Source organism: Malus domestica, chromosome 12, assembly GCF_042453785.1.
Source record: "Malus domestica chromosome 12, GDT2T_hap1".
Lineage (NCBI taxonomy): Eukaryota > Viridiplantae > Streptophyta > Magnoliopsida > Rosales > Rosaceae > Malus > Malus domestica.
Genome location: NC_091672.1, coordinates 26,466,670 through 26,487,859, shown reverse-complemented (window position 1 = coordinate 26,487,859; position 21,190 = coordinate 26,466,670). Strand labels below are relative to the sequence as shown.

General features: G+C 37.9%; 4 protein-coding genes across 6 annotated transcripts; 3 read left to right on the top strand and 1 right to left on the bottom strand.

The window, feature by feature from the left end:
* Window positions 1–768: 768 nt before the first annotated feature.
* On the bottom strand, window positions 769–8,276 carry LOC103450791 (mediator of RNA polymerase II transcription subunit 33A-like). Of its 3 annotated transcripts, none has more exons than XM_008390180.4 (13): window positions 8,073–8,276; window positions 6,744–7,012; window positions 6,465–6,575; window positions 5,498–5,851; window positions 4,974–5,290; window positions 4,749–4,840; window positions 4,275–4,659; window positions 3,896–4,106; window positions 3,700–3,814; window positions 3,352–3,513; window positions 2,528–3,188; window positions 2,127–2,333; window positions 769–1,977 (listed from the first exon to the last, which is right to left on the bottom strand). In XM_008390180.4, exons 1-13 carry the CDS (start codon window positions 8,211–8,213, stop codon window positions 881–883), a joined length of 4,122 nt encoding a protein of 1,373 aa, XP_008388402.3. In that variant the 5' UTR covers window positions 8,214–8,276; the 3' UTR covers window positions 769–880. The 3 variants fall into 3 exon arrangements, with proteins under 3 accessions (XP_008388402.3, XP_070665483.1, XP_017192048.2); XM_070809382.1 differs by lacking the exon at window positions 8,073–8,276 and adding an exon at window positions 7,195–7,244; XM_017336559.3 differs by lacking the exon at window positions 8,073–8,276 and having other exon boundaries at window positions 5,498–5,731; window positions 5,803–5,851; window positions 6,744–7,164.
* Window positions 8,277–11,288: 3,012 nt separating this feature from the next.
* Window positions 11,289–12,516, top strand: LOC103450790 (late embryogenesis abundant protein At1g64065-like). Its single transcript, XM_008390178.4, has one exon. The coding sequence runs from the start codon at window positions 11,689–11,691 to the stop codon at window positions 12,292–12,294; it is 606 nt and encodes a 201-aa protein (XP_008388400.2). The 5' UTR covers window positions 11,289–11,688; the 3' UTR covers window positions 12,295–12,516.
* A 1,831-nt stretch (window positions 12,517–14,347) lies between these two features.
* Window positions 14,348–14,893, top strand: LOC139189908 (uncharacterized). The gene has a single exon (XM_070809175.1). It carries the CDS (start codon window positions 14,348–14,350, stop codon window positions 14,891–14,893), a length of 546 nt encoding a protein of 181 aa, XP_070665276.1.
* A 3,507-nt stretch (window positions 14,894–18,400) lies between these two features.
* Window positions 18,401–19,009, top strand: LOC103414089 (uncharacterized). The gene has a single exon (XM_008352501.1). The coding sequence runs from the start codon at window positions 18,401–18,403 to the stop codon at window positions 19,007–19,009; it is 609 nt and encodes a 202-aa protein (XP_008350723.1).
* Window positions 19,010–21,190: the final 2,181 nt, after the last annotated feature.

The following is a 21,190-nucleotide window of genomic DNA, read 5'->3' as shown; positions in this document are numbered from 1 at the left end:
GCTAGTCACCGTCTCGATTAATGTCTAGGAGTTAGAAAATTAAGAAATGGCATCTAGACCTACTGAGACGCTCGCCTAGACCGCTAGGCACCTACCTAGCCCTCTCAGACTTGCCTAGGCACTCGTTAGGTTGCAACTCACTTAGACAGAAAATAGATAACTTTCATTTGCATTTTATTTTTTTTCAATAAATTGTAAGAAACTTGTTGAATACTTAAATGAACACACATTATATGTTTGTTCTCCATATTTTCATCATGTTCCAATACTTCATAATATATATATATATATGTCATTCTATTTTTGTAGTTTATGATGAAATTATATATATTTTAAGTATAAACAAGCATTTATTTACACGAAATATAATAGATTTACTTAAATCTGTCTAGTTCGCCCGACTACCACCTAACATCTTTTAGGACCTTGAAAAATATGTGTATTTTTTTGTTTGGGACAACCACATTGTTATTCAAAATGGATTACGATGTTTAATTTTCTCACTTTGCGCTTCCGTGTTTTAAAATTCTATTAATTTTTTTCATTTTGGACGTTTGACTATTTTTTCATTTGTTAAATTGGCAACATGTTATACATGATGAGACCTTAAATTGACATGAAACCACAACCGCATAAACCAAAAATAATCGTCATAGAGTTTCGGTTCCTCTTTGTGGAATAAGGTTTTATTGTTGTTGTTGTTGTAGTGTTTCGGTTCCCCATCTATCGATGCTTCCAACCCAATACATAATCTAGTTGCACAAGCAATTGTCGAACGATTATGCACTTTGTAATTAGCTCTTTTATTTTATCATGTTCGATGCTCTTTTTTTCTTCCTTGTAAAAAGGTCTACATCTTGAAATGTGTTTGAATTCAGACTCAGTCCAGTACATTTACTACTAATTCGGCGGCAGATCCGACGGCCGAAGCCCCGCCTCTTTCGAGAAGCGAAAGGGCCAGTTCACATTCGTGCCACCCTCTCAGTCCGCCGGCCAATTTCCTCAACGTCTCCACCTTCACTTCTCGTATCCACACCGGAGCAAAGTTCACCATCAAACCCACCAAGCAAGAAACATAAGCTTTCCAAGTAGCTGGATGACAACCAAGCGATATGTTCCCCTCCAATGCCCCTGCCAGAAAGTCCATGTGGATCCCGACAACCCTCACTCGTCTTGAGAGTGCCCATGATGGCAAGTTGTCTCCGATGCCCCATTCGATTGAGCCTGACAGAATCACCAGATATGCCATCGCATACCCCTCCATTACATGGGACACAGCGTTTGCCTCCCCGAGTCTCTCATCCTTTGACGAGAGCAACCAGTTTGGGATGGTTTCCCGGTACAGTTCTTGAACCAGCTGGACTCCGCCTGTGACGCACAAGAGACTTGCACCAAGTGAGGCCACTTCCTTTGTCTTTGCAATGGCTAGGCACTGTGATACCTGACTAGAATTCAAGCGAGGGGAGTCCGTTCTTGCACATCTGGTGGCTAATTTCACAGCATACTCTGCCACTAGTCCTACAATCACATCATTCACAAGTTGGGCAACGTGTATTGTCCGGCAAGAGCGCAGGTATAGAAACCCAGGTGCCACGGAAGGACGAGCATTAATATCTGCGATGGTAAAACCCAACAGACCATTCACATTGCTTTGACTGGACAACGAAGAGGTTGAAGCATGGGGCGTGCCAAGAAATGAGGAGAAGCAACTTCTCAGAAGCTGTGCAACAGCATCTTTGTTTTGTCTAAATACGGAGCGAGAAGTTGATACAACAATGAAATTATGCCAGCGGCGGACCTTTTGAGCCCACAAACAGCCTACAATAGGCATGCTAGGCCAACAACAACCTGATGCACAGTTCTCCAAGGCCAGCCCAGCAACAGCATGGATGTATTCAAAGCTCTTCTCGAGTTTAAAAGTAATGGTTAAACTCACAAGAGCAGCCAGTGGAAGTGGGAGCATTGCGGTTGAAATCCCTGCAAGGCATTAAAAGGGTTTTAGTATTGGAAATGCAAAAGATATTCTTCGGTGAGTATGACATTATGTAAATTGAACAATCATTATCAATCTCTATGAGCATCTGTGAATTCTACTAAGAAGACGAAGACAAATGAAGTTTAGTTACCAGAGGTACAGCTCGGAACATTGACACCAACAGCACCGAGTATTTCTTTTATTTCAGACTCAACTGACTGAAGAATCACTGCTGGACTAGGCCAGTCTATTCCATTCATAGGCACGGGTTTCCATATACCACGAGTAACTTCTGCAGAGAAGTAACTAATAATGGCAGCAAGAGAAGCGGGCAGAAACTCAACGAGGTCTCTCAGGCCTGCAAAAGCATTGAAGGGATAATTAGAAGGAATTTCATCTAAAATTTAAAAAGTAAACTAAACACCCTAATTTTTTTTCCCAGTATCCATAAAGTTACATATTCATCAGCTGATGAAAGAAGCAGAGTTCAGAAACAAAAGCTAAAACCATATAATGAGCGTCAACTGACAAGTGCAGTAGCATTCGACTAACCTGTTGTCAGGTCCCGGGATGAAAGCCTGCCATGGGCACAAGCAGTTAAAATGGCATCAAGGACAAAAGGAATGGCTTCCAATACCTCCCAAGCGGGAAGCATTGGTCTCTGACACGAATCTTCTCCAGTATCTGCAGGGGAGCCACTAATACTGGCGCTTGATGGTCCAGAAGAGTTACTTGGTGGGGCCCCACTTCTAGTTATTTTCCAGTAAATCATACTTAATATCTTATTAGCAACTTCATGGACAGAATTTCCACTAGAGAGACTGGTAAGTGTTGAAGTCATACAAGATTTGTTTTGACGGTACCAGGCTTGTAATTTTGGATAAGAATCAATGTACATAGGTTCCATAGATGATGATTCAAGCTGATCCCCACTGCCGTTCGTCTCATTCCAGGCAGGTGCAATGTGGCCATTGCGCAATAACAAAAGATACTCCAACGTCAGCACACCTCCAACTGGTCCTCCCCTGTCCGTAATGTATTGCTCGAGAGGTGGTCTATAAAATTTCCATAACCGAAGTAGAAAAAGAAATGCCAAAGAAAAGACCATGTAAATGGAGGACTCATCACCCATGCTTGATTTGTTATTTGATGTAGGCTTAAGTGATCCAAAGACCTCACAAAGCGGGATTAAAGAAGCTGCAACTTCAGGGACCTGGATGAACAGAGTTTTTTTGGAGCCATAAGAACGCTGGAACTTCAACTTCATGTGAATTAATTGAATCAAATAGGAAGAAGAGCTTTACGAGAAGAAACGCGTGCCAAGTTTAAATAATTCTTTGATACCAATTTCTACACCATGAGACTATTTCACTCACCTTACCATGCAAAGAAAGAATGTGAACTGTATCAATATAGGAAGCTCCGAAAAGGAGGGCACTCAGCATTGACATATAATCAGTTAAGTGACTTCTTGGTCCAGTATAATTGGGAGGTACGGGAGGAGAAAGAAGCTTCACCACAAAGTGCACAACATGTTCCTGAAAGCAGCAAAGTTCAGGGATCCATATGTAATTCTCTTAATAATAATTTTCTTAAATACCATAACATTGTCAAAATTTGAAGAACGACATGAGATAAAAGGCACCATTAGGCTCTTCGAGAAACATAGGACTTGAAAAATAGTCAAATGTAAAATCTCCAGTATTACTGCATGGTTTTTCAACCTGAATGTTCCATCCACTTCTGAGAGATGCACCACATAGGATCTTTGCAGCAGCTGACTTCTCCTCCTCAGACCCATTTAGTGCAACATGATATAACTTCTCTATCTCTTCTAAACTTGAACAAGAGAAAAAGGAGAAAATAATCAGCTGAAGATCAGCTCGTATTACAACTAATTTCAGATGTTTTTCATTGTACCTTGAAGCTGGTGTCGTGATAAGGGAGTTTATTACGGAATCCCTCAGTGGTTCTCCTTCCATGAATGTTGACCAAGGGGATTTTTGAATTGGTAATGTGTCTGACGGTGACATCGTGGATGCAGACACATAACTGGGCCAATAATATGCTGATGTGTCAATTAAATTTCTTGCAATGCAAGCTTCCACAATAAGGTGCCTCATGTCACCACCTGAAAACATTTGAGCCAATTACAAAATTATTACCAGAACCAAATTCAGAGACAGTAGCAGGATGCATGTTTACACCTTTTCTTTAATATGAGATCCACGACTAAAATAAACATGCATTAATCATGATCAAATCAAAATGAGTGGTGAGACAGATTTCTAAAATAAACCTGCTTTGATACAGACGTCACCACCACTGCCTGCACCTGATGTATCCTTTTCATTCTTGGAATTATGTACAAAGCGAGCTGCTTTTGTTGCTGCAATATTAGCTGAATCCACGACCGATGAAGGAGGGCATAAGAGGCCAGAGAAATTTCCAAGGACCTGGAGAGATGAAATCAGGCCCTGTTTCCTTGAAGTATTAGCTTTACCATCCATTTGGTGTCCATATCCATTCTCCGTGTTCCCAGACACAGTATCTCCCTGAATAGAAGAGGAATCCAACTTGGTCTCATCCTTCAAAACGTTAGCAATGGCCAAGGGGACAATAGACAGAAGAACACAAAGACGGGACTCAAGATGCGGAATAGGGCCTTCAAGAGGGTCACGTTCCTGCAAAAGAAGAATGAAGGAGAAATTAACTATCCATGCTATTTTTTTTTTCCTTTCTAAAATATATGCTGACATGGAGTAGTCTCAACTCGTTGCACAAGTCGAAGAGCTGAGAGCCAGAGTGCTAGGAAGGTTTCTTGCCAGCTTGCCTGGTTAAATACTTGCAGCGTCATGATTCCTTCTGCGTTAGGTCAGTGAAATTAAGAATTAGTCGAATTTTTTGCGGTTTTCTTTTCTTTATTCAATCGGAACTAAAGTCAGACATGCATGCATGCATACATATATTCATTTGAGAGTCTTCAAAAGGACTATACCTGCAAGTATATCAACGACTGATTTAATAGAAAGTTGCTTTCCATCCATTGCATTTTCCATGTATATATCGAAACGAACCCAACAAGTGGAATGACCAAATCCTGGGTTGCAGTGGAATACTGGCTTCTGAGACCCACTATCAAGAAGCACCCCAATGAGCTTGTGCTTATTTAACTGGTATTTAAAACCTGAGACTCTTTGAATGTTGGCAGATAATCTTGCCAGCGGTTCCACTGCAGAACTCAAATCTGAGGACGCAAGTTGACGTCCTTCAAGAAATCGTAGCCTCTTCAGGAGGCCATTGAATATTTCAGGCCTATGAATAGAAATGGATTAGACAAAAAATTAATTATTAGTCTCTCGTTGACAATCAACATGCATCCTTTTTCATATAAATGTTTTTAGTGTACTGACAGAACAATTAAGAAAATTAATAAATAACATGAACTGTCAATATTGCATGGTTGGATTCTGACAGCATCAGCAAATTGAAGGTGAGAAATATTATGAATGAGAAGCTTACATATTCAAGTGAACAAGTCGAAGCAGAACCAAAGCTTTTCTGCTTTCAGTTAGTTTCGCCAGCACCTCTATGGCCAAAAAAGAATTCATTTTCCTTATCCGTTGATGATGTTCTTTAATTTTGAAATTCTTACTTTCCCTGGAATCAATTTCCATATCACTGTAGTCTGCACCTCCAAAATCTGATCTTGGCCTCTTTCGGGATGTCATTTTGAATCCCCAATCATCCAACGTACTGCCAATCAAGCAACTGATTACACTGAAAAAGAACAAGACCAATGCATGTCCAAACTCCACAACACGAACCTTATAAGTCTGAGAAAGGTCAAGGGCAACATCAATGGATTCCATTATCCTGAAAGACAGAAGAATTAAAGTTTCAGCACTTCATCCAATTGATTGAGTGCAAAAACCATGCTAACAATGTCGGTATTCCTTTTCCCAAACATTTTGACTCGTGTTCACAAAACCAAACTAAACCATCTAAACCAAGAAGCAAACTTTCCACCAAGTTCGAAAATGAATAGAGATTAAGCCATCTGAACCACAATAGCATTAGACAAACAGAAAGCTAATCAAAATAGAGCATAATAAAATGAAACAAAATTAAACCATCTAAGCCAAGACAGGAAATGTTGATCAAGTTTCGAAACTGCATAGAGATTAAACCATCTAAACCAACCATAACGCAAACACTTCCACCAAATCAAACCATCTAAACCACAACGGCGTTAGACAAACAAAAGTTAATCAAAACAGAGCATAATACAAAGAAACAAAACTAAACCGTCCAAATCAAGATTGAAAATTTCCAACAAATACGACAATGCATCGAGACTAAACATCTAAACCAACCAAGATGCAAACTTTTCCACCAACTAAAACCATCTAAAGTTCTAAACCACAATGGCATCAGGCAAACATGAAATTAATCAAAAATGGGCACAACATGAGATTCGTAAACTCACTTTTCTTTGGAAACATGACCAGAAAGTGGACCAAATGAAAATGCATATCTTCTCAGGAGTTCAAGATAGAGTCTATAAGCTTCTGGTTGAGACCATCTATTGGGAATCACACTGTGACACAAAAAATACACAAAATCATTCAATCAAACAAAACCATTGTCAATGTGTTAATTGGGTAGCGAATTTCAACCCCTTCAGCCGTCTTCGAGGCTAAAAGATGAGTGTCAAAATCGCGAAAATAATTTTAAAAAATGCAGTGAGTGGGGAAGTGTAGAGTACCTGGAAGACAAAATGGAGAGGACATGGGGAGGGGAGAGGAGGCCGGAGGAGAGAGCAATGTCAAGAAACTTCCAAAGGGAAGGTCGGTTGTGTTGGAAGCAGAGTTGGGATACCAACACTTCCCCCAACTCAATGCTCGGAGCTGCCTCGACCCATTTCCCCACTTTCACCGCCCACTCCACCGGGCTCTCCGTTCCCCTCTGCTTCCCCGCCGACACCAGCTCCGCCACCCGCCGCTGCAGTTCACTCCCCATTCCAATGGACCCCACCTGCAAAGTTCCACCCTTTCTTATCAAATCCATTTTGTTTTGGAGTTTCTCAAATTTATAATTAAAAATTGCCCATGTATACAGTCCTGCTGCTGCCGCTCACACAACATAACTGTGTGATTATTTTTGTGGGAAGGGAAGGGTTGTTAGGTGTTTATAATTTTGTATGTAGGAGCACCTACCACAACCACGCACTCCTCACCTCAAACTCAAATGTTCGTTGTGACGAAAATACAGTGCTAACAGGAAACGTTATCATACAAGAGCACTAGAAAAATTATTATTTTTAATTGTATAGTAATATGTGGTATACTAGCTGTGTTTAAGACATATTGAAAAATCTATCTTCTTCATATATGAAAAAGACTTTTATCTTGTCATTTTGTGTTGGTAATATAATATTTAAAATAAGGCTTTTAGCTAAATGGTTACTGAGATTGACATAATTTCTCACTTTAATCTTCACTTTAGTCCTTAATGGTCCCTGAGTTTGTCTACCATCAATTATTTTAGTCATTCCGTGAAAATCTCTATTAAATAAAGACCAAAATGACAAAAATATCCTTAATTTTTGTCAAATCATATTGGTTATTCCGTAAAAAAAAATATTTTAAATAAGAATCAAATGACAAAAATAGCCTTAATTTTGGTCAAATCATTTTGGTTCGTTGTTTATTATATTGAGAGTGTTTTTGTCATTTTGCTCTTTATTTAAGACAACTTTTCACGAAATGACTAAAATGATTGATGGTAAACAAATTCAATGATCCCTTCTATTGATTTTAAATATCAAAGACCAAGGTGAAGAGTTGTTCCAATTTCAAAGATCATTTTGACTAAAAAGTCTAAAATTTAATTTGTAGTCATAGATCATCGTATCATCAACATTAATTTGTAGTCATAAATCACCGTATCATCAACATAAAAATTAATTTGTAGTTATAGATCACCGTATCATCAACATAAAAGTTGCTCAAAAATGCATCATTTGATTCAATTTTCAAGCCCAAATGCCAATGAATCAAAAATTTCTCACCAATCTACTAAAAAAACTTCTTACCAATCTACTGCTACCAACTCTCTCTTTTGCTTTGCCTACTGCATCCAACGCTTCAACCTGCCCGCCATGAAAATTGAGAGCATCGAGATTTTGTTTTTGCCCAACTGCAATTAACTGAGCAAAATGCAAAGGTAATGGCATCGAGTTGAATGGAGAGTTCGAGAGGTCGGTGTCCTCATGGCTCCCGCGATGGAATAACGGTTGCAATTTGCGTTACATGTCGTGCATGTGTGTTGTTATGTGTCCTTGTCCTCTGTCGATGTCTTTATCTCTTTATGTGCAGGTAAGGGTTAGGTATCAACAGCAAAAGAAGCCTTGTAGTCCAGCAAATAGAAGCCCAAGAAAGACATGGGTTTTTTTGTTTCTATCCAATTAGGCCCAAAACGATCTAAAAGCATTTGAAAGTCCTTTATGAATAAGAGCATGTTGCATGTTGATAAAGTAGCTAAAAACACTTCTAGGAAATGAAAAACGTTTCTAATAACATTTGTCATAAGAAGTTGTGAGTATTTATTTCAAATTGTTTTTTTTTTTTTTTGGAAAAAGCATTTGAATTTTTAACCACGACAAGTGGGTCAATAGAAAAGTGCAAACAACAGCTTTCTAAAGAAAAAAAGCGAGAGGTCCTACGTTCAATACTTTGTAAGCTGTGAATGTGCTTGATTGTGGCCACATATAGGGTGAAATTCCCAACTAGCCTCCTATGTGCCCGGAAATGATTGATAACCGTGATTTGACACCAGTTGTCCTCCTTTTAATAAGGAAAAAAAACATTTGAATTTTCATTAATTTTTTGGACATTTTTAATAGAAGCACTTATGAACAGAGGTGATGCTCAATATATATTAAAAGTACTTCTAAACAAGTATTAAGGGTTGGTTTGAGATCGTAGTGATTTGGGGAAAAAAAACTTATTAAAAAATCTGGAACATTAAATGTGTGTGGTAAAAAAGTAAAAAAATAAAATAAAACTGCTATCAATGAAAGTAAAAAAACATAGAAAAGCATAAGCATGGTCTATCATGCTTCTAAAAAAAGTGTTTTTTTTTCTTCAAAACATAGTAATCAATGCTCATTTAATGAAATTTTCAAATGGTAAGCATACCCCCAGATCTTTTACAAAATTACAGCATTTGCCCTACATTATTGTCTTTAACAATTATTATATCACATTAAATACTATATCATTTTTAGTCATTTAACATATTCAAAGCAATTTATATAAAAGTTTACCAATCACTCTTTTTTTTTATCAAAAGTTATTAAAAGCACTTTTACAAAAAAAAAAAAAAAAAAGTTTACCAAACACTCAGTAACTTTATTTTACGGTTATTTATTCTCCCACCACAACCGAAGTAGTTTTTCTTAAAAAACACAGCAATACCAAACTAGTTCTTAAGTATTTTATATAATATTAAGAATTGTTGGTTAGGGTTTTAATCCTTTTTAAAATAGTTCAAAAGGAGGCATGACGAGTTAAACCACATATGCAAATCAGTGGTGGATCCAGGAAATATTATTAGGGGGGTTAGTAAGAATAGCGTGTGCAGCGTGCAAATTTTTTTTAACAGAAATAGCATGCATATCGTCATTTCATCAAGTCTTGATAGGCCTGAAGTCATTTGGAAATGCATACTACACACTTGTTAATGCCTCATTTGCGTGGATAACTAACATGTTCTAAAGCTGCTCCCATATGAATACTTAACAAAGAAACACACTTATTTTGAACACACTAACAATGTTTGATATCATTGCATCCCATTAATATGTTTGTCCAAAAATGATGATGTTTTGTTATTCTCTGAGATCATCATTTCATTTACTTTGCATTTTTGGATAGTTTTTTACTTGGTTCTTTTTTTTTCTGCCTACAATTGTAATCACAACCAACAAACAAGTCATAGGTAAATAATTATAGGACTAGACTGTAAAGGGGCAACACCTCTCTAATGCATTTTATCAAGCAGTTAAACAGCATATATGAAAGGCAACTCCAACCTTTAAAGGGGCAGCACCTAAGTCATCCGTGGACATTCACCGAAGTTCGGAAAGTCAACACACAAGTTATCCCTAGACATTTACTTAAATTCAGGGGGTCAGCTGACCCCCCATGCCCCTTAATGCATCCGTCAATGATGCAAATATCCCATTATCCCATGAAGTTGGTATTTTGGAAGCTTTCAGACAACAATGCATTGTGTGTGAATTGACAATTAACGAATGAAAAAAAAAAAAAACCACTGTTAGACACGCAACTTCAAGAAACAAATTTCGAGTGGAAATCTTTCATCTTGAAAAGCAATTTTGTTATTCTTCATATTTTTCAACAATGAATAAATCCCTTCAAATATGTGGTTTGCTTTATCTTATCTTCCGAAATATGGACATCTAAGCCGATGGTCAGGAACTAACAGTGGGTGTGTGGCGTTTTCACTGCTTGGTGGCATTACTAGTTGGTACAACCATTTTAAAGTGTTTTAGTGTAAGTGAATAGAATCGTTTACGTCAATAACTATGACCCAGAATATCAACACGATATGCAAAACCAACTCCTAGCAGTGAATGATTTTATATCGACATGACAGAGGCCACCAACAAATCTAATTGTTTCACTCAATTAAACAAAAACGATAATGAAAAGAAAAATCTAATTGTGTTATGTTGCAAATATAACCAAAATTTGAAGTTTAAACATGTTAGAGCCTACTCCGGATGGCCTACTCACATACTCTAAACATAAATATTAAGATCACGATCATGATATCATCCCCCTACTTACAAGTTAATGCATTGATACAAGTTAATCCTAGCTTCAATCGTTAAAGATATAGCTTTCAATCAGACAACGCTTTTACATAATATCTTCATAATTATTTATTTTATATTGAATAATTTGGTCTTGCACTTTGAGTCAACTTAATGTATTGCAAATTTCTATAATCTTTCTTTTTTTAAGATATGAAACAACGAATAACGAACATATCATCTCAAACGTAACCAAGAGGCCATATACATCAACAAATATATTCAAAAGAAAAAATAGCAAATACTAATTACGCAACATGAATCAAATAGGTTGTAATTGATTAATGCTTGAATGATTTAATTGATACATCCAATGACTTAAATAAAGAATTACAATAGCCTGGAACCACTCAAAGATTTTTGATAACTAAAACGACATTATTTGTCATTAATCGAACGGAAATTGAAAAGTCTGATTATATTACGTAGATTAAAACTGTGATTTGAAGGCTGAAACGACATCGAATGACTAAAATTCATTTTATATCACAACAAAATTGTGAGTTTGACCCGTAACGTCATTCATTTTCTAAAATTGTATAATGGACCCGACAATAAAATGAACTTAAACTAATGAAACCCAATTTATAAGCATTAACCAATTAGGCTAGGTGGCTCTGAAAGCGTCCCCAACCCCCCATTAACAAGTCTTGGAGCTATTGTGGGCTCCAACCGCTATATTAGTCGGCTCTCAAGACTGAAAGCATCATCCCCCAATCAACCCACCACCAAAAGCTTCCACCTTTAAACAAAAGACGATCACAAAAAGATCCTATCTTTTGGCAATCGAGCAATTTCAGAGAGATCAATGAAAGCCGCGTACGGCGGAGATGCCTCCCCACGCCGCCGGACGTGCAGAAACGTCTGCCTGGCGGCGACAGCTGCCGTCTTCGTCGCAACGATCGTACTCGTGATCCTCTGCCTGACGGTGTTCAAGGCAAAGAATCCCACGACGACGGTCAACTCCGCCGTTCTGAAGGACCTCGACGTGTCACTCAACATTCCACGTGTCAGCGTGGACATGAACTTGACCCTGGGCGTGGATCTATCCGTGAAAAATCCGAATAAAGTCGGGTTCAAGTACAAAAACAGCACCGCTTCTTTGAACTACAGGGGGACCCAGGTAGGCGAGGCCCAAATCGGGTCGGGCAAGATATCCGCGGACCAGACGAAGCCCATGAACGTGACGCTGACCATCATGGCGGATCGGCTGCTGGGGAAATCATCGGAGCTCTTTTCGGACGTGCGGGCCGGAACGCTGCCGTTGAATACTTTTACCAAAATCTCCGGGAAGGTCATCGTTTTGGGGATCTTTAAGATTCATGTCGTTTCGACCTCCTCCTGCGACTTCAGTATCGATGTCGGTAACCGCACTGTTGGACAGCAACGCTGCACACACAAGACGAAGTTATGATTTTTTTTTATTTGTTTTGCTTGCCGTATCGGATGTTCTTATTCACCGGAATTTTTATGGTTGTCTGCTTGTGCGAGGTTAATTTACTGATTTGCCCCTCACCGGTTGCTGCTACACCTATATTTTAGTGCACTTTGTAGTATGATTTTGAATTTATTCATAGTTTTTGGTACTAGGCTACATGATATTACTGATTACCGAATAAAATAATCCATTTCAATATCTTTCGAGAAATATTAGGATGAGTCGTGCACACGAGTGAGTTAATTCTAAGGAAAACTAATTAACACGAGTGAATTAATTAAAAGAGCTTGAAAACTTTGAATTTTAATGTTAAGGACAAAATAAAGGATAAAGTGAATAGTATCATGATTGACTTTTTAGTGTAAAAATATGATTTTTCGTTCAAACTATTTATGTTTGTGGAACTTATAAAATTCGTTCGAGTTATTCATGTTTGTAGAATTCATAAAGTATGAACAAGTATAAATGGTCAGGATCAACCTTGTTCGATTTGATACTCGCCCTTGCAATCTTTGCCGTTCCTTTAATTTCTTCGTGAGTCCGTTAAAAAATGAAACAAGTTGCTCAAAAATTGCTCATAAGAGTTGTGACCAGATTTGCCCTCTCTCTCTCTCTCTCTTGCTAAAAAATTGCTCATAAGAGTTGTAACCAGATTTGCCCTCTCTCTCTCTCTCTCTCTCTCTCTCTCTCTCTCTCTCTTCAAGTCTTAAACTTTACTTCCCGTTTTAAAAGGACCAAACATATCTTTACAAAATGAGATAATTATATGTGCTGACCCTAAATTATAAAAGTCTACATGGTACACATGTCGATTGACTATGAATTAATTACGTTATTTTTGTGAATGTGAGTGTGCCAACTCGCAACCGAACTTGGTTGGGCAAGTAGAATAGATGTGGTGGTGTTGGTGTTGTCGAATGTGTTGCTGAATTCTGCACTTGAGTGACTACGGGGAAGGAACACCTCTCAGCCTAGGGTTCTAGAACCTGAAGACTAAGTTGCTAGATATTGCAAAGTTTAATAAATTGTTCGGCTTTCAATGTGTTGCAAATGAAGTAACCTAGTAACACCTCACTTAGTTGGGAAGATAATTAATGAAGTGACCTTTTTAGGCAAAAGAAATAGAAACTCTTTGCTTGCCGAAACTTGGATAGATAACCAACTAAAACAAAAACAGTAATGTTAATCCAAACTGAAGATGTTTCTCGATCGCTTGATTCTAGGGTTCCAGTGTTAATCCAAACCAAAGATGTCGCCGGTTGTCAACACAGTGCTGTTAATCCAAACTGAATGTTGATGAGAAGGGAATGTTGATGAGAAGGTTAGGATGGTTAGTATTTTTCTCAGTGGTGTGAAATGGGTTTCGCGTAGAGCATTTTAGTTGTTTGTTGAGTTGAAGGGGCTCTCTACGTTGCTAACCCTCTTGTATTTATAGGGATGAATTTCGTGATGGTCAAATCTACCGAATAGTATAATTTTGATGATATTTCAATTCTTTGAAAATACTTAGAATTATTCTCAGCTTAAACTCTATCACCGTCAAGTCACGCCGTCTTTGATTAGGACTCTGAACCTAGATTGATTATACTATTGATTCAACTTTTATTCGAAAATCAGTCATGATCTTTAATATTTCTTTCATCCAACATCTTAAAGTATATGGGCCAAGTGCGTGCAAAATCGGGTCCAAACAATATGTAAGCTCAATCCTACATGAAAAGAAGTTGTGAGCTTTTGATAGCAAGTTCAGAAATTCTTTACCCTGCTGCATTGACACATCGAGCAGAACGATATTTACCCGTCTCTTCAATAATGTCTTCAAGCTCGATCGGAAGCATGCCGAATCCAAGATATCGTGGGATTTGAGAAATTAATGATAGAGGAAGAGGTTGGGCATGCCGAAATTAAGAAAGACATGCGAGCCAAATGAGAGAAAAGTATATAAGAAAAAGGTTGAAACCACATAAAAGTCGCTCTGAAAATATTGCAAGAACAAGAACAATGTATGGAGCTATCCAAGCTAAAAACGATGCTGAAACAAAAGCCGTTACTCGCCGCTGCCCTGGCAGTGCTCGGAGTTCTTCTGGCCATATTTTTTATAATGCTGATCCTAGGGCTTACGAAGTACAAGCCAAAGGACCCCATAACGCGTGTGGATGCAGTGGTCTTAAGAAACCTAGACATTTCTCACCAGGCGCCTAAACTCATCACTGTGGATATGTCTCTCTCCATCAAGAACCAGAACAAGGTGGTCTTCAAGCCCACCAAGGGCACTGCAGTCTTGTTCTACAAGGGCGTGAACGTCGGTGAGGCAGCCATAGAGATAGGAAAGATGGCGCCGGGAGCCACCATCAACACGAATGTTACATTCACCCCTTTGGCTGATCATTTTCAAAGAAACCCCGAGGTTAGTTTTGATCTGTTGGCGGGTAGGATGCCCTTCAACACTTTCACCAAAGTCCCCGGAAAAGTGAAGGTTTTTGGAATGGCTAAGGTTGGTATGATCTCCACCAGGTTGTGCGGTTTTGAAATCGATATCCGTAGCAAGACTATTGGGGACCATAGGTGCGCATAGCACACTTAAAAAGCTACAATTCTTTTTTATTGTTCTCCTGGGTTCAGAAAATGTGTTTAGTGTTCTAATTTGTTCTTTTTCTTCAAATTTGATAGAGAAATAATTGTAGTTTTCAGTTCTTGTCGCTCTTATCATTAAATAAGATTATAAGATCTAGAAATTATTACATCAAACACAACTTTTGCTCTTCTTTTTTATTTTATTTTTAAAAGTTCTTTTAAGCATATGAAATATGTTTTTGGAAAGAGCACTTTAAACAATGTTAAGTGCGGACACACTATTCTAACCAACTGACATAATCCACATATATGCTACAACAATGCGATTTAAGCATGCGGCATTATTCAAGCTACAGTTATAGTTGAACGATTTGATAACAATTAGCGAGAAAGGTTATGCAGAAGTTTAGGAAGACATGCAAGGCAAATGAGAGAAATTTAAGCATTTAAATTAAGCCGTCTTGTTCAAGATGAGTCTCCAACTAAAAATGTTCAACGTATAGTATGTAAGAAGTGATTGAAAAACAAAATGGTCCGACTCATAGAGAGAGACAATGCCCCGGCAGTGGGCTTAGTTCTTGTTCTAATATCAGCTACAATGCTGATCTTTTCATGACAGTGTACATGGAAACAGCCCTTAACCATGGTGGACTCCGTGGATTATGACATCTCGACATGTCGCACTATAACATTTCCAAGTTAGTCTCGATGTGAATCTATCCTTCATCAACCATAAGTTAACAATGTGGCCTTCAATTACGCCAACAGCACTTCATTGTTGGTGTACGAGAGCGTAGTGGTGGGAGAGGCTCTTATAGAGGGAGGAAGGTGTCGAGGGGTGTGAACAAATCCATGAAATATCTAAGCGAACTATAGTTCGTTCAGATGTGTTGGCTGGTACCTTGCCCTTCAACATGTACATCAAAATATGTGGCAGATTAAAACCTTTGCTCATCAAATTGTTCAAGTTTCATATGGATGTGGTCTCCATCTGCTCCTGCTATTTTAACATCAATGTTTACCTAAATGTATAATCTTCGAGTTTCTTAATATTTGTTCCTTTTGGAAAGATTCTGAATATATTTTGACATTGGCCTTGTGTGTCTTTGCTGCGTTACACAAGTTACAAGGAAAACATAATTCCAACACATAAGACAAAAGAGTGGAGGCATCGCAGTCCAACCAACACCGCAAGTAACACTAAACTTGTGTCAAGCGTCGTTTTTCACACTCCAACAAAATTCATTAGATTGGTTCAATTTGGGTTTTTTTTTTAATTTTTTTTTATCAAACGATATTATCTACACTAAGGGAAATGGGGGCTTAGCCTCACAATAAGCTAATAATAATGTGATTCAAATTTGTCTTTGGCGAGAATCGAACCTAAGATCTCTCACTTACAAGTGAAGAGAAATACCACTAAACCATAATACTAAGTGACTTGTGAATTGTGGTATGTCTGATGCACATCAGATGGCAAGTAGATCGACAATCAGATTGAAAGGCTTAAATTTGTCAGCAAAGTTTTGCAAATTTGGACTTTGGTGTCCGATTTGGTTACATGACATGTTGTTTCGAAGAGAACCGCGGCGTCATGAGCAAGACTCAGTGCTTTTCCCTAACACAAACATTTTTTGCCGAGTTACATTGTTTCTAGCTAAAAACAACATTTTAAGTTTTGAGGATATTTTCTTTTAAAATAAATAAATAACTTTGAGAATATCACTTTTATCGTTCATGATTTTTAATAAACAATTTTGAGATTTTCGTAAATTTTCTGATGGATTCTTGTTCTATATGCTTTAAAAACGTCATTTTCTTCTCTTTGTCACGCTACGTCAAAATCATCCATTTTGTAGAGCTGGCCACATTGTGTGATAACATAAACGATTTGATATCAATTGTTAAGATTCTATCAACTCAAATTGTCCCTACAAACCACCCTTTAAAAATGAGAGTTTTAACGAAAAACCCGCGATACTGTTCACTTTATTGAAAAATCAACCTGGTACTATTCATTTTACCCTTTATTTTGTCCTTATCGTTAAAACTCAAAGTTTTTCAAGCTATTTTCATTAGTTTTCCTTTTAAAAATAATGTTAAAGACTTTAAACCATCCTAAAATATGCTATTTTGGAACATCGGATATATATAGATGTCTAAATTGCTTAGGTGGACTTTGTTACAAAATTGCACACTCACCCCCCCCCCCCCCAAAAAAAAGTCCTCATTGCTTACGTGGTTTACATATTATGTAATGTGAACCAATGCATGACATGCACTTGTCGTTTTTTCATATCAAATAAGATCGTGTGAAGTTTTTTCACTTCTTTGCATTGCATTGCTCACAATCTTTACCCTTGTCTTTGAAATCGCCTTAAAATTCTTTAAGATATGCAATATGTGCTGCCGTTATAACCAATAACAGTTAGATTTCAGAAATTTAATAACAAATTAAGAGGCATTGCATGCACAATTTAAGGAAAACATGCGAAGCCTCTGAGATAAATTAAAGGGGCTTAACAAAATTGCAGAACAGAAAATTTGGTTTGTTGATGCAGATGTTGATTAGCTGGTTAGGTATGTTGGTCATAGACCTGCAACAAAAAATTTGGTTTGTTGACAAGATATCGGTTAGGCATGTTGGTCAAGACAAAGCACTATGTTCTCATTTTCATCTTAATATGAATCTCTATCTCCGTAAATTTAAAAAAAAATTGATAAGCCATTACATATGTTAGTCAAGATATAATTGTGCTGGCTCCGAGATTGAATTCCTCTTCCCATAAATTAAAGATGGGTGGTGCTATCCACATACTCATTTTCACCTTTCACACACCTCTTATTAATTTTTATCATTTGATTTTGTCCAAATTATTTGATCAGACAACAGAAAGTAAGATGTGTGTGGAAGGTAAAAGAGTTTGTGGATTGCAAACCCATTAAAAATATGGAACTTTAATGAAAAACACCTGGTACTGTTCACTCTACCGAAAAACCATATTTTTACACTAAAAAGTCAATCCTGGTACTATTCACTTTACCCTTTATTTTGTCTTTATCATTAAAACTCAAAGTTTTCAAGCCATTTTCATTAGTTTTCCTTTAAAAATATGATAAAAGTAAAACATAAGTTGTGTGGGGAAATGTCACTTAGTACTACGGTTTAATGATATTACTTTTTACTTATAAGTGAAAGATCTTAGGTTCGTTTTTTCATATTATTGCTAGTTCATTGTTAGGATAAACTCAAGGTGGTTTGTTAAAAAATAAAAAAGTTTGTGTGGGAAAGCGTTTAAAAGACGGTGACCTGAGGGAAGCTCAAGGTAGTTGTTAGATATACAATCAAATTGTGTTTAGCTGGCCGTTGGATTCGAGCATTAAATCAAGTCACCATCCCCAACTACCTTGAAACCCTAAATACTCCTCTCTATAAGTCACTCTCTCCCACTCTTACCGTCTCCTGATCTCTCTAGCTATCTCTCTCTTTTAAGAAATATCGAACACCATGATAGAAAATAGCAACCACAACAAACCCAACAAGCGAAAACGCTTATGTCTCATTACCATTGGTGTTATCCTGTTCGTGAACTTCCTACTCTTCCTCATCGCCCTGATTCTTGCCCTAACAGTTTTCAAGTCCAAACAGCCGAAAACTGAAATCCTCACCGCCTCCGTGGATGGCGTGGCTCCTCGCGTCACCTTCCCCGCTGTTCGGATCGAACTCAACATCACCGTCGACCTCACGATCAACGTCCAGAACCGAAACCACGCAAGCTTCAAGCACGGCGCGGGAAAGGCTTTGCTTCTTTACCGAGGCACACAGGTCGGGGATGTGGATTTGTACCCGGGTAACATTCCGGCGAGGGGCAACGCCACGCTGCCCTGCCGGCTTACTTTGCAGGTGGACCGGGTGGCGAACGACATAAGCAAATTGATCAGTGATGTGCTGGGGGGTGAGATTATGCTCCAAACGAAAACCCGGATTCCAGGTAGGGTTACGTTCTTGGGGTTCATCAAGAAGCATGCTGTCGCTGTATCGGCGTGCCAGTTGACGATTGGGTTTCCGAACATGAAGGTGAAAAAACAAGATTGCAAGACCAAGGCCAAGTTGTGATAGAACTTGTGAGTTGTGTGAATTTTTATTTCTTGTTTCTGCTTCTGAATGATTCATGAGAAGAAGGTGCAGATTGTAGCAAAATCACGGAGAGAATAGCATGTAAATGTTTAGATTTTTTATTAGGAGTTAATTGGGAGTGATTAGTATCGGATTATCTACAATTTTTAGAAGTTTCTCTCTTAATCATAGATTTTGATGTATGAAAACAGAATAAACCATATGGAAATTCGTATTTTGTTATAGGGGTGTGGTATCTACACACCCCATTTTACTTCTCACACACCCCTGATAATTTCTGTCTGTTGATTTTCTTCAATTCATCTGATCCGACGGCCGAAAATTAAAAAGGTGTATAAGAAGTAAAATGGGGTGTGTGGATATCACACCCCTTGTTATATTATATTTGATTTCCCAACTTAGACTTTTATTCCGGAAAAAAATGAGTGATACTAATATATTGAACTCATATATAAATCACGCTCTTCTAATATATTGGAAAATTTGAGTGTGATACTAATTTACTGAACTCATGTTTTCAATATATTAAATTCATAAGTTGAATAACTCATTAATGTGATACCTATTTTTTTATACAAGTTTCACTCCCACTCAAGTTCATGTGGAATGTGGTAGCAACTTCACGGGCACAATCTGCTGTGCCTACATGCTTACAGGCTTACAGCCGACAAACTTTCTAGTTTCTAAAGCTACCCACAGACAGATTTTTCTGTGTTGGAAACAGAATTCGGAACGCTCAGCGATGGTTAGATACTCGGAAAAAAAAAAAGTTCTAATCAATTATAATATAACGATGTATCAGTATGTAATTCCGGCACATTAAAAAAAAATTTCCTACCCACCGGCCTGAACATAAAACACTAGTGTGACCTTTTTTTGTCCACAACCTGATAAACTTATGCATGAGTTATTGGATTTGTGCATTAATGTATAAAACAGAAAGGGAACCGGGTATCCAAGGCGGTGGCGGTATCCAAGCCTATTACACGTCATCACATGCTATAATTTGCCCACATGACATCGCTTATTGATTTAGAATACCACTACCTTGACATCTCTGTCGACATTGGATTTGACTACCTTGACATCTCTGTCGACATTGGATTTGAGATGAAGATACTGATTTTAACCCAAATCCTTCATAGCAATCACTTATAATCATTCAAGTAACAGATTTTATTAATGCTGATAAAATTCTCCAAGATTTCATCAGAACGTGAGCAGAAAAGAATACATAAACTCAGATATGTTTCATTCGAAAGAACATTCGTTTTGTAACAGAGATTCGAAAAATAACAGTTGTGCTTTCTTTTGAGGAGAACAACCAGATTTAGGGCTGGTTTGGTATTGCTGTGCTTTGAAAAAAAACTGCTGTGAGAATAAGCGGCTGTGAAATAAAGCCAGTAGAGTGTTTGGTAAACTTTTTTGTGAAAGTGCTTTTGGAAAAAAAAAGCAGGATGATAGTGTGTCTTTTCATTAAAGGAGCACTGTAGCTCCGTGTGCTTTGAAAAAACTGGCTTTTTTTCAAAGCAGCAAATAGAAGCTTCAGCTTTTCCTTTGATTTTCAGCTTATTCTCACAGCAACTTCCAAAATAAGCCCTTTTTTTTCAGTTTACCAAACACAAAAAATGACCCTCAGCTTTTTTTCACAGTGGCTTTTTTTAAAATCACCTCAATTCCAAACGGGGCCTTATAAAGTCAAGTGAAAGCGGTGTCTCATAGAGGTTTGTTTCCATTCACATAAACTCAAATGCTGCAAACAAGAATCACAATTTAAGCCATGGGGAACAAATTCCTCATAATCTCTGTTACACTGGCCCTATGTAAAAGAATTCAAATCCTCTTCAAATCTTTGTTTCCAGAGCCAGCGGATCTAGAGAGCCGGACCGCTCATTTTAAATCCTATAGCCCCTATTAGCCTATCGTGTTGGCCCACCTTACACAAACCAAAGGTCCGGATCTTTCTCTCCCTCCTTTGAACACCCTGGATCTTAAGGTCCGCTTTCTCCAGACTTCAAGATCCGGAGAGGATCTAAATTCCATGTAAAAAGGCCATTTTATCATACTCCTCCATTTCACCTCTCCTGTTTTCTCCTTCCACGCTTCTCCCTTTGTTTATGTCCCTCAATTCTCCGTTGGTTTATTCAATCCAAAGGCTAG